Here is an 18,405-nt window from a genome sequence, read left to right on the forward strand (position 1 = left end):
ATAAATGCCATTAACCCCAGTGACGGTTAGGTTTAGGGACGGGGTTGAGGTAAGCTATATATTTATATATACAGTAATAAAGTTAAGTCACCGGTGTTCATAAACACGCTGAAAAGCGATTATGCGTCTTGATAGCACGCCAAAAATGGAAATACGAATTGGCATGTCATATACACGCTACTTCATGAGAATACCGGACATTTTGGGCGATCTCGAAACACATTTTCTGGCAGACTCATCACAAAGACTCACTATATACCCAGACTTGTTGTTTACCTACTGCGCTCTGTTACCGATAGGCGTTGCCTCCTAGGGCAGTGAAGCAAGTGCATTCTGGGAGTTGTTGTCTTTCATCAACATAAGTCAAAAATACATTTTCTGTCTTTTCTCAGTCTAGAAAGCTCCAAATTCAAAAATAATTTCACATTTCTTCTACATAAATGACCCATTTTAAATATACATTCGTCTTTCCAGAGGTGAATTATCCCTTTAACCTTTTACCATATATCTTGGAGTATCACAATAATAGCGTATTGTGAGTTCAGTATCATGATATGTATCGAATCGTGACTTGATGGTATCGTTACACCCCTAATTTCTTTTTAATTTTATTCTGTGCGATCAACCGTACCTGCTCTGGAAAGCCATCCATACTCTTCTGGCCTTTAGTCTGGATGAAGCAGCGGGCACTCTGAGGCCGGGGGCTGGTGGTGGTGATGGGCATGGGCAGAGGTGGCTGGTACTGCTGGATGGACACCTTGTTGATGGCCCCCTCATACTGCTGGTCACGGGCCGTCCGATGGGATGGGGTGGCTGAGGTTATCATCATAGGTTGTTGTTGATGGGGATTATGAACACCAGGCTGTGGGCAAACATCAAGTAAATGTTTAATAAATTCTTGCAGCTGGCAAGTGCTTTTATATCATTACAGGAACAAAGACATAGTAGCTACCTTATGACGTTTTGATTTCATTATTTGAATTAATATCATTTTCATTATGTTTGACTTTTCTTCACAACACTAAATGTGTCAGAGGAAGCAAAATGTTCCACAATATTGAGCGACAACGTAAAGACATTCACCAATAGACTGAGGTTGCTAAGGAGACCGAGCAGGAATACGAGTTGTGAAATGAATCACGACAGCAGGTAGTAATTAACCCCGGCATTTGAAAAAATGAGCATGGCAATCACGATACAACAGAGATGTCTATCTCACAGAGAACAGGTTAAGCCAGAGGAAACTTAAAGAGTAGAACATGACAGGGTTTAATACTCAGAGACATGTGGGTGTCTCTCTGAAAATGTATTGTGGAAATAATAAAACTATAATGAGATCCAGACAAATGCAATGAATCATTTCAGCTCAGCATGGCTTATGAAACAAATGGGACCATCTTAGACGTGAGAGTTTTTACAGTGATTTGCTAATGATTTATCTTATTACCAGGTATGTGATCATTTTGCAGCACTTTTTGCATTTTGTGTGTGTGTATCAAAATTAGAGTAAAAACAGTAATATTGTGAAATACAACTATTTTCTTAATATCAATGTTGAAAACGGTTGCGCTAATTAATATTTTTGTGGACCATGATTCAATTATTTTTCAGGATTCTTTGAAACGTTAAAAAACAGCATTTATCTTAAATAGAAATCTTTGAAATGTTATAAATGTTTTAACTGTCACTTTTGATCAATTGAATGCATGAACTTAATTTTAAATGGTATTGTGTGTTTTTCTAAAACAATTTAATGTTAAATATGCCAAACTTACAGTTCAGTGGTAATTTTGGAGGAAATCGCTGATTCAGGTATGAAACAATTAATTGAAGTAAACAGTAAATATTTATATTTACAGAAATGAATAAAACTTACCAACTTGTTTAACTGAAGTTTAAAACAGAAATGCTAATAACTGATTGAGCCCTAATACTTACACAGTTAATATAAAACACTGTTTGTAATAATTTCTTTTAGAATCTTTAACCAATTCATCTTTAAAATATGAAGCCCCTAAATGGACATGGTAAAGAAAAAAAGGGAGAAGATGGGATGAAAAAATATTTGGCAATACTTTTGCTTTCTCTTGCAGATTTTTTGTGTTCACTATGATAACTTAAATCCAAAGATTTCAATCAATACCTTTTTGATGATATTCATGTTCTCTGGTGGCACGTCTCTTCGTCCCAGTGAATATGGCGCCCACTGGCTACTTGGGGAAACCACCTCTTGTCCATTATCTAAAATATTGCTCTGTTGTGAGGGTGTCTGAAAGGATATAGTGTTGTCAGCAAGCAAAATTCAAAACAGTGCTCTAAATTTACACTGCCAAAATAAAAATGTGCTTGTTTTAAAGAACCAATGTGTGAGAAGGACACTCCCACAAAACTTTATTTATCAGGTCACTATGTTTAATATAAATATATACTATAAATAAAAGCTTAAGAAATAAAGCTTGAAAATTTACTAAGTTTACTATGTTTTTTAAGCTCCTTTCCCCGGTTTCCCAGACAAGGCTTAAATCTAGTCACTAAAATGCACGTTTGAGCTGTTTTAACTGAAAGCAACTTCCCGTGGGATATCTGCAATCTGGTGTACTTCACAGCAATACTAAACAACTACAATACTAAACTACTGCAATCTGGTGTAGTTTATAGCATTACTAAACTACTGCAGTCTGCTGTAATCTGCTGTACTTTACAGCATTACTAAACTACTGCAATCTGGTGTACTTTACAGCATTATTAAATGACTACAGTCTGCTGTACTTTACAGCATTACTAAACTACTGCAATCTGCTGTACTTTACAGCATTACGAAACTCCTGCAATCTGCTGTAACCTGCTGTACTTTACAGCATTACTAAACTACTGCAATCTGCTGTACTTTACAGCATTACTAAACTACTGCAATCTGCTGTAATCTGGTGTACTTTACAGCATTACTAAACTCCTGCAATCTGGTGTGCTTTATAGCATTACTAAACAACTGCAATCTGCTGTACTTTGCAGCATTACTAAACTACAGCAAGCTGCTGTAATCTGCTGTACTTTACAGCATTAGTAAACTACAGTAATCTGCTGTACTTTACAGCATTACTAAACTACTGCAATCTGCTGTACTTTACAGCATTACTAAACTACTGCAATCTGCTGTACTTTACAGCATTACTAAACTACTGCAATCTGCTGTAATCTGGTGTACTTTACAGCATTACTAAACTCCTGCAATCTGGTGTACTTTATAGCATTACTAAACTCCTGCAATCTGGTGTACTTTATAGCATTACTAAACTACTGCAATCTGCTGTACTTTGCAGCATTACTAAACTACTGCAATCTGCTGTAATCTGGTGTACTTTAGAGCATTATGAAACGACTACAGTCTGCTGTACTTTACAGCATTACTAAACTACTGCAATCTGGTGTACTACAGTATTACTAAACTATTGCAATCTGCTGTACTTTATAGCATAACTAAACAACTGCAATCTGCTGTACTTTGCAGCATTACTAAACTACAGCAATCTGCTGTAATCTCCTGTACTTTACAGCATTGCTAAACTATTGCAATCTGCTGTACTTTATAGCATTACTAAACAACTGCAATCTGCTGTACTTTACAGCATTACTAAACTACTGCAATCTGCTGTAATCTGGTGTACTTTACAGCATTATGAAACGACTACAGTCTGCTGTACTTTACAGCATTACTAAACTACTGCAATCTGCTGTAATCTGCTGTACTTTACAGCATTACTAAACTACTGCAATCTGGTGTACTTTACAGTATTACTAAACTATTGCAATCTGCTGTAATCTGCTGTACTTTATAGCATTACTAAACAACTGCAATCTGCTGTACTTTGCAGCATTACTAAACTACAGCAATCTGCTGTAATCTGCTGTACTTTACAGCATTGCTAAACTATTGCAATCTGCTGTACTTTACAGCATTACTAAACTACTGCAATCTGCTGTAATCTGGTGTACTTTACAGCATTATGAAACGACTACAGTCTGCTGTACTTTACAGCATTACTAAACTACTGCAATCTGCTGTAATCTGCTGTACTTTACAGCATTACTAAACTACTGCAATCTGGTGTACTTTACAGTATTACTAAACTATTGCAATCTGCTGTAATCTGCTGTACTTTATAGCATTACTAAACAACTGCAATCTGCTGTACTTTGCAGCATTACTAAACTACAGCAATCTGCTGTAATCTGCTGTACTTTACAGCATTGCTAAACTATTGCAATCTGCTGTACTTTACAGCATTACTAAACTACTGCAATCTGCTGTAATCTGGTGTACTTTACAGCATTATTAAACGACTACAGTCTGCTGTACTTTACAGCATTACTAAACTACTGCAATCTGGTGTACTTTACAGTATTACTAAACTACTGCAGTCTGCTGTACTTTATAACGTCACTAAACTACTGCAATCTGCTGCACTTTACAGCATTACTAAACTACTGCAATCTGGTGTACGTTACAGTATTACTAAACTACTGCAGTCTGGTGTACTTTACAGCATTACTAAACTACTGCAATCTGCTGTAATCTGGTGTACTTTACAGCATTACTAAACTACTGCAATCTGGTGTACTTTACAGCATTACTAAACTACTGCAATCTGCTGTACTTTACAGCATTACTAAACTACTGCAATCTGGTGTATTTTACAGCATTATTAAACTACTCCACTCTGCTGTACTTTATAACGTCACTAAACTACTGCAATCTGCTGCACTTTACAGCATTACTAAACTACTGCAATCTGGTGTACTTTACAGCATTACTAAACTACCGCAATCTGCTGTAATCTGGTGTACTTTACAGCATTACTAAACTACTGTGATCTGGTGTACTTTACAGCATTACTAAACTACTGCAATCTGGTGTACTTTACAGCATTACTAAACTACTGCAATCTGCTGTACTTTACAGCATTACTAAACTACTGCAATCTGCTGTAATCTGCTGTACTTTACAGCATTACTAAACTACTGTAATCTGGTGTATTTTACAGCATTGTGAAACGACTACAGTCTGCTGTACTTTACAGCATTACTAAACTACTGCAATCTGCTGTAACCCGGTGTACTTTACAGCATTACTAAACTACTGTAATCTGGTGTATTTTACAGCATTATTAAACTACTACACTCTGCTGTACTTTATAACGTTACTAAACTACTGCAATCTGCTGCACTTTACAGCAGTACTACACTACTGCTATCGGGTGTACTTTACAGCATTACTAAACTACTGCAGTCTGCTGTAATCTGCTGTACTTTATAGCATTACTAAATAGGGCTGGGTAATAAATATCGATTTCTCGATATTAATCAATTCTCATTTTTACAAACCGATATCGATTCTTAAATCTCAAGAATCGATTAGTCATCCTGTTTCATTTGAATGAATGAGACATTGTATCGCGGCTGCGCACATCCAACAAATCGCACTAATCTTTGTCCTGCTTTGTTACTACTGATATATAACAAAGTCTCAATTTTCAAATTACGTCCATTTTCTTTAGAGATTCAAAAACATAAATAGCGTTTTGCCGTTTTGGCGTGAGATCGCTCTGGCACAGCTCCAGAGAAGCAGCAGCGCTGATCTCTCTTCCGGGTTAATAATACCAGTTGAAAAGTCTGAAAGTGTGTTAAAAGATCGAGTACAACTTATCTAAATCCGTATCATGTCACATTGATTCGCTCAATCTGCGTTTCAACCGTGGAAAGACGTCAATTAAACAGCTTGTAATCAATGTCATGTATCGTCACATTTACCTCAGAAAACCCACATAAACTCGTTAGTCCACACTCGTTAGTGTTCTTCAATATTTAATGCATATTTGAATAAATCTGGCAAGTTTTTATGACAGCCACCATTTAAATGTTTATATTTCATATAATTTTCTTATTATAAAAATAAATAAAAGTGTAATTTAAGTGTTTGTATAGCTACAAAACACTTAATTATTACCTTCATATTAGGTTGATGAAGCCTAGTAGGCTACAACTAGACTATATATATATATAGTCCATAGTTTACCGCATTTAAGAGATTTGATTCCCTTGAGAAAAATTGCCATTTATTGTAACTGATATCCAAAATAATTGATATTGAATCGAATCGAATCGTAATCGAAATCGAATCGAATTGCAAGCTTGTGAATCGAAATCGAATCGAATTGTGAAATTTGTCTCAATACCCAGCCCTATTACTAAACTACTGCAATCTGGTGTACTTTATAGCATTACTAAACTACTGCAGTCTGCTGTACTTTATAGCATTACTAAACTACTGCAATCTGGTGTACTTTATAGCATTACTAAACTACTGCAATCTGCTGTAATCTGCTGTACTTTATAGCATTACTAAACTACTGCAATCTGGTGTACTTTATAGCATTACTAAACTACTGCAATCTGCTGTAATCTGCTGTACTTTATAGCATTACTAAACTACTGCAATCTGGTGTACTTTATAGCATTACTAAACTACTGCAGTCTGCTGTACTTTATAGCATTACTAAACTACTGCAATCTGGTGTACTTTATAGCATTACTAAACTACTGCAATCTGCTGTAATCTGCTGTACTTTATAGCATTACTAAACTACTGCAGTCTGCTGTACTTTACAGCATTACTAAACTACTGTAATCTGCTGTACTTTACAGCATTACTAAACAACTGCAATCTGGTGTAATTTATGGCAATACTAAACTACTGTGATCTGCTGTACTTTACAGCATTACTAAACTACTGCAATCTGGTGTACTTTACAGCATTACTAAACTACTGCAATCTGGTGTATTTACAGCATTACTAAACTACTGCAATATGGCTTGATTTGAGCAGTTCGCTAACATCTATTTTCTTACAGTATAGCAATCACCCATTGGTGAATAAGTAAATGGAGGTTGGTGAACTGTCTACACAGATATGCTACACTCAGTGGTGGTGTTAATGGTTAGTGAATTCACCTGACAGTTGAACTTTGATTTATTGAATTTGATTGTATTTTATAAAGATCAAGAAGGCCTTTCATAAATATATCTCTGCTGTCAGTCACAGATTGCTTTGTTCTGTGATTTAAGGACATAGAAAGACTGTAGTGCATAGACCAAACACAAAGACTGAGCACATGCAACAGAAAACACCTATATATGTTTAACATCACAGTGAGAGACAGTGTCTAGCCTGGAACTCAGAACAGGTGAAGTGTTAGATTAGTGTTAGATTACTGTGAACTGTTTTAGATGGTTTGCCTTATAGAAAGGCTATTATACCATACAACATAATGTGCCAAATTGATAATATTACCACTGTTTGAGAAGTTAAAGCAGAAGCCACTCAAAAGAGATAGATCTAAAAAGACGATCTTCAATAGGAGAAGTTACGTTAATATAAGTTTTACTTCTTCATGCTGAAACTGGGGCTGAAGTTGCTTCATACTCACATTTGGTAGAGGTAGCCACTGAGTTGTTTGGTTTTCATGCTTTGTGTTATTGTAAAAGTTTATTGTCATGCTTCTGCTGGCATGCGGTGCAGCATAGCCTCCAGAGTACAGCATGCCGAAGTTTACTGTGTTGTGCTTAAGGACAGCGCTCTGATTGGAGGGAAACAACCACATGACATGAGTGAATGGGAATGCCACACAGAAAGGTCAAAAGCCTGTAGCTGGGGTACACTGGACTGCACATTGCTGTAACAGAGTGAGTAAGCTTGACAAACAGAACAACAACAGTACGTCATTACCGCCGACGTGGCACATTAGTGATATGCAGTTTACAGAATATTAATAACAGCAGTGTGGGACTAAATTACATGAACAATGGAAGTATGCTGTAGTAATGTATTCCACTTGCACAGAAACAAATGCTCACCACCAAAAGCTGAATACATAAGTGGGTGAATCTCAGGAAAGAAATGGCAGGGTCATATTTCACCACAATTAAAAAAAAGAAAGAAAGATATTCTGCATAAAGAATTTAAAGCCATTTAAGGACCATTCAATACTTTTTTGCATTGTTAAAATTATTTAAAGGTCTTTTTTTTTTTTTCAAAATTTCCATTATTGGAAAAGTGAGAGAAAAATCTGAGAAGCGAGAATCATTTTTGAATAATAATAATAAAAAATGTATTAAAAATCATTTTCATCATTCAAATCATCAGTTTTTGAAAAAGGGAATGGTTTGCTTGAATTTAGTGAAAATAAGGTAAACATGCACAAAAATCATAATGAAAAAAATCTGCTAAAAAGAAGCTTAATTTTATTTATGCAGAATTTCTTTTGATTTTGTAGTGAAATATGTTCCAGGCGCTTAATGTTTTATGATTCACCCAACTATTCACGTGTCTATACACTAAAAAGTGGCCTTCATTTAAGATTTGTCTTTAATATATAAAACAAGCATATTATGTAAAATAAAGATGTAGGTATTTAATAATATAGTAAAATATACTGCACTGAGAAAATTTGTTATTAAGATCTCAATTATTAAACATAAAGTAGAAAATTTGTTATTAAGATCTAAATTATTACAAACAAAGTATAAAATGACTTATAAGACTAAGACAGAATAAAGGTCTTTGCACACCGAAATTCTCATCGGGAATTTTCGTTCTTTAAAAAATAAATATGACCTCACGTTGTGCCAATCACGTTTACACAAAACCTCCGAAACTTTTGTCCGTCATAAAAAAAAAAAAAAATTGGGATCGGGTTTTTTTCATTTTTTGCATTTTGAGGTGTTTTGGCAATTCAGAGCCACTGTGACAAATACAGAAAAATGCATAAAAAAATTTCGGACTCAGTGTTCAAGGACCTTTAAAGAACAAATTAATTTATTTCTTGCAAATACTGAGCATTTAGATAAATTCCAAGCCAACAAACACTTTTGTAGAAGAACAAAAAGCAAAGCTTGCTTACTCACCCGGTCTAGCCTCTTCGCTTCTATGTGTCTAAGCAGCTGCTGTCTCCAATCTACTGGCATTTTGGAGTTCGGGTCCTCTTGTTTTTGAGGGACAGATCTCAGCTTCATGTCACTCTCAGGGCTCTTCTCAGTGCATGTACTAAGATTGTAATCTGAAGGCATTTTCTCTAGCAGTGCAGCCATGGTGGGTCGGGCAGACACTGGCCTTGCCTGAGATGCCCCATATGTCTCTGTGCTGTAGCTCCGTGCAGACAGGGGGCGACGTTGTGTCAGACTCTTAGTCGGGTATCCCATAATGGGCTTTTTGGGTTCTTGATAAGACGAGTAATCTTCATCATACCTACCATTCCTCTTGTGGAACTGGGTGTCAGAGATGGTAGACAAGCTGTTCTGTTGTTCCAGCATGCTTTTTATCTGCTGAGGCCTGTTGTAGTGCTCTGCCATCTGCAGCTCATGGTTCTCAGCTACTCTGCGGAATAGCGCCATCTCTGTCGAACTTACCAGAGAGTCAGCTCGCCTCAGGAAGCCCGGCCTGGAGCGCTGGGGCTGGACAGAGAGCTGTGGATTGATGGCATCGTCAGTGACTGCATTCTGAGCAAATGAAAACATCTGTTCCATCGGTGGATAGCCTCGGTAGCCTCTCGGGCTCACAAGTTCCTTTGGTAATGTCTTCCCAGGTTGGTTTATGTATTCAGGGGCGTTGGGGAATGGTGGAGGAACTCTCCTGTCTGCTTTCACAAGATCCATGGCTCTTTGCGGGTTGAAGCTTTGGTCAAAATGGTAAACTTTCTTTGGGATGGCAGGCTTCTGCTGCTGAGAGCTTTTATTTAAACCGTAGCCATCCATGTCATCGTCCAGCATTGGAGCTGATTGGCTCCTGGACATGCTCTGTTCTAGTGGTACAGGGAGGTCTGCTCTATCAACACTTCCCTGATTTTCTATGCTAGAACTGTAGTGGTCCAAGGGGATGCTGTAAACCTTGTACGACCCAGTATCCATTTCATCTATGCTCTGAGATTTCTTAAATTTCGCTTTTACCTCCTTCATCATTGGCGAAAGTCTCTCAGAACTCTTGCTAACAACCATGGTGTTTCCTTTGAGTGGGTCTTTTCCACCCTGGACATGTGAATAAATGTTGGGATGACCTCGTCCCGGCCCTGAGTCCGTAGAGTCCAGAAACCCCCAGGCTCTAGTTGAGGGAAAAGTGCTGGGTAGTTCTCCCATCTCCTGTTCAAAGTCCTTGCGGTCAGGATTGGGGCTGTTGGCTGGAGTAATTTCCAACTTGGAAGGGAAAGCTGTCCTGTCCTCGAAGGGACTGGGAGTCCTCGTCCAGTTCTGCCAGGGGTTAGAGGAAGGAGGCACTTCAGTTTCAGGGTTGGTGCGGACTGTGTGGAAAGTGTGTTGCGTCTGATCAAGCTCTAAGGGAACTCCCACAATGCGCTCTTGTCTCATGAGAGGCCGTCGCCCATGTGCCATCGAGGCACTCCGGGGCTTTGAGCCTAGCATGGGGTTTCCAGCACTACTGCTTGGAGTGTCAAGAGGTGTCTCTTCTGAGACAAAACCTGTGTTATCATAGTGGGGGGCATCGTTCCAGCTGTCGAAGGTGTCGCTGAGTGGTCGCCTCTCACCTCGCTGCTGCAGGGTGCTGGAAGGAGGTGTTTCCCTCTGGCTCAGAAGGGGCTTGGTTTCAATGGGCTTTGGGAAAGACTGGGCCAGCCTGTTGACATATTCAGATAAGTATATATTTGAGATTTTATCAGTGTACAATACGAAAAAAATCTGTACACAAAAACATGGAGATAAACTGGATATGACAAGCATTTTCAATGTCATAAAATTAAAACTCAGTAATGTAATGTGGTGCATCAAGAACTGTGCAGGAAAAACAAAAGGAAATCCATGTAGTCTCTCACGACTGTGTGTCAAAGTCAATAAGCCTCTCAAAATATCAAAACATTTACCTTTTTGTGACAAGGTAAGGGTATTTATACAGGTAGTATTATATTTATAATTATATATTCCTGAAAAAACGTAAATTATATTCATATATTAATACTCTACGATAATTGAATAATAATATTAAATAAACAAATAAATAAATAAATATAAAAAATAAAATAAGACTCCAAGTTACTCAAAGTAAACGGTTTAAATTAAAAGGTTTTTACTTAGTGTATATGGCATAATATCCCTTGAGCAAGTTCAGGTTGAGTACTTTGCTCAAGGGCACAATAGTTAAAACACAGGTTTGCAATCTTAGTTACTGTCTATTTCCTTGTTCATTTAGGACTGAATCTACAACATTAGTGTACAGCCCAAATTCCTTAGGCAACCAACCACTACCCCTCATTTCTCTATGTGCTATGCTTTATTTTAGCTGATGCTCACTTTAACTTGATGTCTTCATTCGAGTAATGTTGGGGATGAAATATTGAAAATTAAAACTAACTTTTTTAAAGGAACAATGTGTACATTTTTAGGCACACATTGTCCCCAAAATCAATATTTTTATTCATAAATATGTCCTCAATGGTGTACAAATACCTCTGCCAATTATCTGACTTATCCTCATAAACGAAGAATTCTGCCATCTTGAAAAACTATAATAGCAGAGATGGACAAAAAGCACTAGGCCAACACATTTCCACAACACGTTTTCATTCGGAGCCAGCCCCATGTAACAAAAAGCAGAAAAGGAGGAGCAGAGTAGTGAGAAGCGCTTGTTACTAGCCCAGCAAGTTTCACAGTCAGTAATTCATACTGTAACATTTGTTTGTTCGTTGTGTCAAGTTGCAGTTTGTTTGAAATAAAAAACTGTTCACCCGAAGGAACACTCGACAAAGTGCTTTCAGAAGACATCATAGCTTTTTGGTATATAACGACTATCGTTGAAAAAGCTAGGTGCTGGAGAGCACAAATCGTTTGAATGCAAAATACAATTTCACCGCTAGATGGGAAAAATTCGAACACATTGTCCCTTTAATATACCATATGTAGTGTACAAATGGAAAAGTGCTGGGAAATATCACTGTGGTTGACTGAACTGCCATCCTCATCAAATAGAAATAAAAAATTTCAATGTTTACAAAATTTTTCCCATGTAATACTTCTGCGAGATTATCAAAACAGAAATCTCTCAAAGAGTTCTTATGAAGAACAGGTAGTAAAATGAGTGATAATTAAGTTTTTTCTCCAGTACTAATATAAAAAAGTTCACTATTATCAACAGAGATGGATTTTCAGCTACACTTTATTGAAGATGACAGCAAGAGTCATACTGCTGTGTGTGACTTTGAGTGCGAGCATGTGAGCAATAGAGGCATTTTAAAAGAAACAAATGCCCAGATAGTATGGGGTCTTCAATTGTCTTGTTAATTAAAATTGAAGGTAAAAGGCAAAAAAAAACAACATCATCAGTGGTGTACGGGATATCCCCACAAAGGCACAGATTTGCAATCTATTTCACTGAATAACATGAAAAGGTAGTAATAATATGAAAAATATGAAATGCAATTCTGTGTTTTATAAATATTGCCAGTAGGTAAAAACTATATGCTCAACCCTATACAATGCGACTAAATACTGTAACTCACAAATGCAACCAAATTTCATAGTAGGCAGCTAAATGTCTTTAATTAGCTTTAATTTTAGCTAATGGCTAGTAAATTGTACGATTTACGTTGCCTGTGTTTTAGCACAGATCTAATTTCATTGCCTGATGTGCTTTAGGCACATTGCACATTGCTGACAGCACCCTCTGTCGCTTTCTCTCACACACACAGACTCAACGTGAGACAAAAAGTCTCACATGAACAACTAACCCAAAATTGACCATAAGGACTGCCCGATGGCCAAGAGTTAACAGAACTGTCACTGTTTTGAAATTCATATTTTATATTTATGTTTTTTTTTTTTTTTTTTTTTTTTTTTTTTACAAATTTGCATTGTTCTTGAATTCCATGTAAAAAGTCTGGAAAGTAAAAAAAAAAAAATGTATTAGCCATTAGCGACTCAAGCTTTAGTGTGTCTGTAGAGGGTTGATGCAATTGATTGGTTAAAATTGTCTTAAATAATTATGGATTATAGGCAGAGATGTTTATTACAATGACACAACATCAGTTTTGGGCCACCCAAAAGTCAGTGAGCTGAATATCTAAACTGTTTGATCAACTGCCATGTCATATGAAAGCACAGATGGTCTATTAGTCGATTACTAATAGTGGCAGTGATTAAATTCTTGCCAACCTGTTGGTCCAGTGAGTCTGTGGTGGCCCCTCTTTCCCAGATGTTTGCAGATTACTGACATTTCCAGGTGGGTTGGAGGAGCCAGATGATCCCTGGGAGGGCGAGTAGTCTGAATAAGTGGCAGATGATCCGCTGTTGTTCAAACAGTGCATTTTGTCTGGTTCAGACTCATCTGTGGACTCTTAAAAAAGATAAAATAGGCATAAAGGTATACAAGGAAAAATAGTTTAATATATGCATCAACAACAACTATTTTTGTCTAGAATAAACCCCAATTATTGTGCCTCTCACAACAACTATTATCCCACAGTGATCCCCAGTGCAATTACACAATGCATCGTTATAACAGAACATCATTCTCAGAAGGATTTTAGCTTTATTAATAAACATCAAAAGAGAATGGGGAGATTTCTTGAAAAATGGAACCAAAATAAGATAAGATCAAGTTATGATATTTTGGTCCACAATAAGATCAATAACATGCATTTGGAAAATAAAAGATTTTCAAGTCATGCCATCTTGAATGTCTACAGGCTTTTTTTTTTCTCACTAACCTTTTTTTTCTTTGCCCAGTAACACAACCTTTGGTTTGTACATAGATGGCTCTACCAAAGTTGGTCTCATGTCAGAAATTCGGATATCATTGGGGGAACCTCCCATTGAGTCCTGGAAAGACAGGTGTCGAATTCACACTGAATTAAACACTAGACAAAAGGAATACAAAACAGGCACTAGGGCAGTGGGGAGGTTCTCTTACGAGAGGTTCTCTCGTATTGCATTAGTTTAGCTTACGCTACGTGAAAGCTTCTTTTTGAGATATTGAAGTCAAAAAATTATCCTTCATTTTATATTCATTGTCAACTCAGTGTAGCTGCTAGCAGACCTAGAGGAGGCTGTCTAGCGTGCTCATAGGCTTCCCTGCGGGAACTACATGAGCCCACCACTGAGCCCGGCGTGACACCACGTCCAATGAAGTGCGCTCTCACCTTCACAGCGTTATAGCCCGCCAATATGGGCGTGGCTTATATATAAGCAGGGCTTGGAGGCTGTTTCTCCAATTTTCATCTCTTCAGCGAAGCTCTATGCATCGCTGGATCTAGAGAGAAGTCATCTTAGGACAGCGCCTGAAGAAGCCGGCTGTCTTCCCCACCTTCAGCCATCCTTCAACATCAGCTCAGTGACGGAGACCACCATGTGATCTGCGCTCTATGCCTGGGCCAGAAACACGCATCTCTCGCCCTCTAAAGGGGTTGTAAGCTCTGCGACACACTTCCGATGTCGACCCTGCTGGCTCTGCTCGAAGTGTTCAACCCTCAAGTCGTCACTCGCCCTTTGCAGAACCGCGCAGAAGATGTTCTCAAAGACTGCCGGAGCCTGTGGCCACTGCGACGTGCTCGCCGGACTCCCTCCCTCGAGCTTTGCTCTCGCCTTTACCGCCTCCCCTCACAGATGTGCAGCTGCCGCTCACAATCCGCACTGCGTCGTTTCTGAATGGGGACGTGCTGCTGACAGCTGTTCTAACCGCGGCTAGCTTTTTTTACGTTACAAGAAAGCTACCCCGCCTCGGTGCGCATGCGTCTGCAACTTGATCTCCTCTGCCCAGTCAGGACGCTGAGGGTTTACACTGCATGCTCCGCCCCTTTCAGGCGCTTGGAGCAGCTTTTTGTTTTGTTTGGTGGGCGCACCAAGGCTCTCGCCGCCTCGAAACAAAGCAGATGGATTGTGGACGCTATAGCTGCCGCTTGCGTGTCGAGAAGTCTGCAATGCCCCATGGGCATCAGGGCTCATTCCACTAGAGGCATGGCCATATTCGTGGGCGTGGTCCAGCGGAATTTCTATTCATGACATATGTGTGGCGGCGGGCCTCCCCGTCCACCTTTGTCAGGTTTTATAACCTAGAAGTTCCGCTCTGCAGGCAAAAGTGAGATGTACGTTCTGTCCAGATGTTCGTACGCAGGCTACCCTCACGTGTCCCAGCTCTTCTGCACTAATGGGTATGTGCTATGTGCTTATACACACCAGCGGTGAGCTCTGTATTCCCTATGAGTTCTTACGTACAAGTGCTGCGTTGCTGGTCGCCTTATTTTCCCACTTATCTGGGTTCCCCGGGAAACCCTGGGACTCATAAATGGATGCTCGGCGCAAACGAGGTTGACAAAAGGTTTCCCATAGCGTAAGCTAAACTTGCGCAATACGAGAGAATCTTTTGTAAGAGAATGTACTTGGTTACCTAACGTAACCTCGGTTCTCTGTAGAAGAGGGAACGAGTATTGCGTAACCTGCCATGCTCACGCCACAAGCGATTTTCGCTTCAGTCGATGAAAACCAGAGAAACAGCTCCCGAGCCCTGCTTATATATGCTAAGCCACGCCCATATTGGCAGGCTAAGGCTATGGTCTGCTAGCAGCTGCACTGCTATGACAATAAATACGAAATTAAGGATAATTTTTTTTTGCTTCAATATCTCGAAAAGATTAATCTTTCCCGTTGCGTAAGCTAAACTTACGCAATACCCGTTCCCTCTTCTAGATATGTCAAGCAAGACTAATTGTTTATAGGCCCACTAAAACATACTACAGTAGGTGATACTTGTAATCCAATTTTAGATCACAGTGTCAAAATAAATCAAAATAAATTTATTTTCAAATGCCAACCTATCCAATTATATTGAAAACAGTTGCTATATTAACAGCAAACATTTTGGCTGAATTAAAATATGTTTTTCTAATTGCATATTGCATAAAACTCTATTAGGCAGGATCTGCTTTTAGAAAAACTAAGCCGTTAAAACACAACAGCATTATGTTTAAAAAACAAGATTCCAGTTAAAGACGTTACAAAAGGATCAGAAAGCTAAACCGGAAAATACATGTATATACAGTATATTAAAATGAGTCATTCATTAGAAAATGCTTAAACAACTCCCTTATTACATTACAGTGACAGTTTCCTGATTATAAAACACAAACATTGTCCCCAAATGACCTCGAAGTTAAACAAAACTGAAGCTGAGAACTATATCAGAAGTAACAGAGTGTGATCTCACACCTCAACATCAAGTTAAGATTCATCATTAGCAGACTAATATGTAGACTGCAAGGATTCACAGGCCTTGTCCTGGCTTGTCTGGTCAAATCCCCCAGGAGCAAATCAGATGCTTCAAGGTCTCTCACAGCTGTCTCACACTCACACCTCTCAGACCTGACTGTACATCAGCAGGCTGGCTCACACAACCGGCAGCAGAGCAAGAGAGAAGTCACATATCAGAACGTTCTCTCAGAACGTCTCTTGTTATTTATTTTACTCCTTTATAGCCGCCTCTCCCCTTACCTGCCATCATCTTTTCTATTTTGTCTTTTTTGTTCTTCATTGCTCTGGCACAATTGGTCAAAAAAAAATGTGACTGTGTAAATTGATGCGGCAGACCAATGCTTTCATATTTCTTTTAAATTATCTGGGAACCAAATTCAGCATGTGGGCAATTTGATTCGAATTATACCAAAGATTCCAGGGATATTTGGAGTAAAATAGCTCTTATACACTACCATTCAAAAGTTTGTGTTCAGTAAGTAATATAAGTAATACATAGTTATATTGTTATTTAGCAAGGATACATTAAATTGGTCAAAACTGACAGTATTACAAATTTACAATATTACAAAATATTTCTATTTCAAATAAATGCTGTTGTTTTGAACTCACTATTCATCAAATAATCTTGAGAAAAGGTGTCACAGTTTCTGAAAAAATAATAAGCAGCATCACTGTTTTTAGCATTGTTAATAAGAAGAAATTAAGCTGCAAATCAGCATATTAGAATGATTTCTTAAGGATCATGCGTCACTGATGACTGGACTGGAGCAATGATGCTAAAAATGGCTTTGCCGTCACAGGAATAAATTACATTTGGAAAATATATTCACATGGAAAACTGTTATTTTAAATTATAATATTTCACTATATTAAAAAATAGCTCGCTTTCACCCACAATGGGGGTGTCTGAGAAAACAAATTGAATTTGCTTTGAAGGCAGTTGAAATGAGCCACCCCATATGCTTAGCTGATTTTTTTTTGCTGTCTGGTCTCTCAGCCACTTACTATGAGGCAGAAACAGGAAGAGGAAGTAACGGCCAGGCTTGTATTCTCTGGCTGTGGCTGCTTGGGGACGACGCGATGTAAAGAAATCTAAGCAAAACAAACATACATACATATATATACAAACAAACAAACAAAAATGGATTCTCATGGTCTAGAAAGAAAAGAATGTGTAAGAAACATGAGGTTTATGGCACTGGTACTCCCAAGGTCCCAATAACCCTGATAATACTAATAATAATGTTGGTAGCTCCACAGTTTGGCCGGGGGTTGGTCTCTGAGACCCTGGGGGAAAGCAGTGTAAGGCCAAGCTGCGACGGACACAATACACCATGCACTTGTATGCTATTCTAAACAAAGAGCTACTGCAAGCATAGAGAAGCCTGGCATCAATGAATGGATTATGAATGTAGCTGTGTTTGCATAATTCCTTGATTTATTCTGGTTTACTCAAATCATCTTACCATTCCTGAATTCGATTCATATTTTCGTAAAGGGACCTTTAATGGGTCCTCTGAGTGTTCTTGACATTTCACTCTGACCTTTATTTCTGTTTACTGAAAGATTTTCAGCTGTACAACTGAGCAATGCTACGGGAAATAAACCTGAAGACCGAGCGAGGGTAAAAACACTGTAGATCTAGATTTCTAGTAAACAATTGTAGGAAATAGGTGAGTTACCAAAAAAATAAAGCATCCTACAAGGTGATTGTGACATTCATTACTAATTGTACCAGCTCTGCTCTAATATTCATAGGCAAAGTTAATGACTTCTTTGTTGTCCTGTGTCCTAAACAACACTGCAGCTCTGGCGGTTGGGGAGGGGGGTTGCTGGCTGTGAGAGATGAAACATTTGCTCCGATCTTTGTGTATTTTATCTCCGCAGGTTCAGCTAACCTTTAACAAACACTCTGAGTACTACACAACACTCTATACTGAACATAAAACCAAACTGACTCTGACACAGAGGATGCAAATACCTTCAAAAACTAAAGCCTAAATTTCATTACACACGCTCATCCTTCTCTTTTAAAGTTATTGACTTCATAAATCCCTAATGTGTTTTGTAGTTACAATAATGAACCATTATAAAGGTTAAAGAGGG

The 18,405-nt window shown here is 38.3% G+C and overlaps 1 protein-coding gene across 11 annotated transcripts in view; it reads right to left on the reverse strand.

Annotated features, from left to right (window-relative positions):
* The window catches only part of lrrc7 (leucine rich repeat containing 7), a 136,727-nt gene that overhangs the window by 7,846 nt on the left and 110,476 nt on the right, over window positions 1-18,405 (reverse strand). For 7 of the 11 annotated variants that reach the window (XM_039691371.2, XM_089134188.1, XM_039691369.2 and 4 more), the window contains 7 exons: window positions 17,305-17,391; window positions 13,761-13,872; window positions 13,207-13,387; window positions 8,962-10,678; window positions 7,485-7,634; window positions 2,144-2,269; window positions 632-862 (listed from right to left, as the gene is read on the reverse strand). In XM_039691371.2, the coding sequence (XP_039547305.1) occupies window positions 632-862; window positions 2,144-2,269; window positions 7,485-7,634; window positions 8,962-10,678; window positions 13,207-13,387; window positions 13,761-13,872; window positions 17,305-17,391 (2,604 nt within the window). The remainder of the gene's footprint in view (window positions 1-631; window positions 863-2,143; window positions 2,270-7,484; window positions 7,635-8,961; window positions 10,679-13,206; window positions 13,388-13,760; window positions 13,873-17,304; window positions 17,392-18,405) is intronic. The other 4 variants (XM_089134189.1, XM_039691372.2, XM_039691375.2 and 1 more) reach the window with 2 other exon arrangements.

This window comes from Pimephales promelas, chromosome 8 (assembly GCF_988280905.1).
Source record: "Pimephales promelas chromosome 8, fPimPro1.hap1.1, whole genome shotgun sequence".
NCBI classification, from domain to species: Eukaryota; Metazoa; Chordata; class Actinopteri; order Cypriniformes; family Leuciscidae; genus Pimephales; species Pimephales promelas.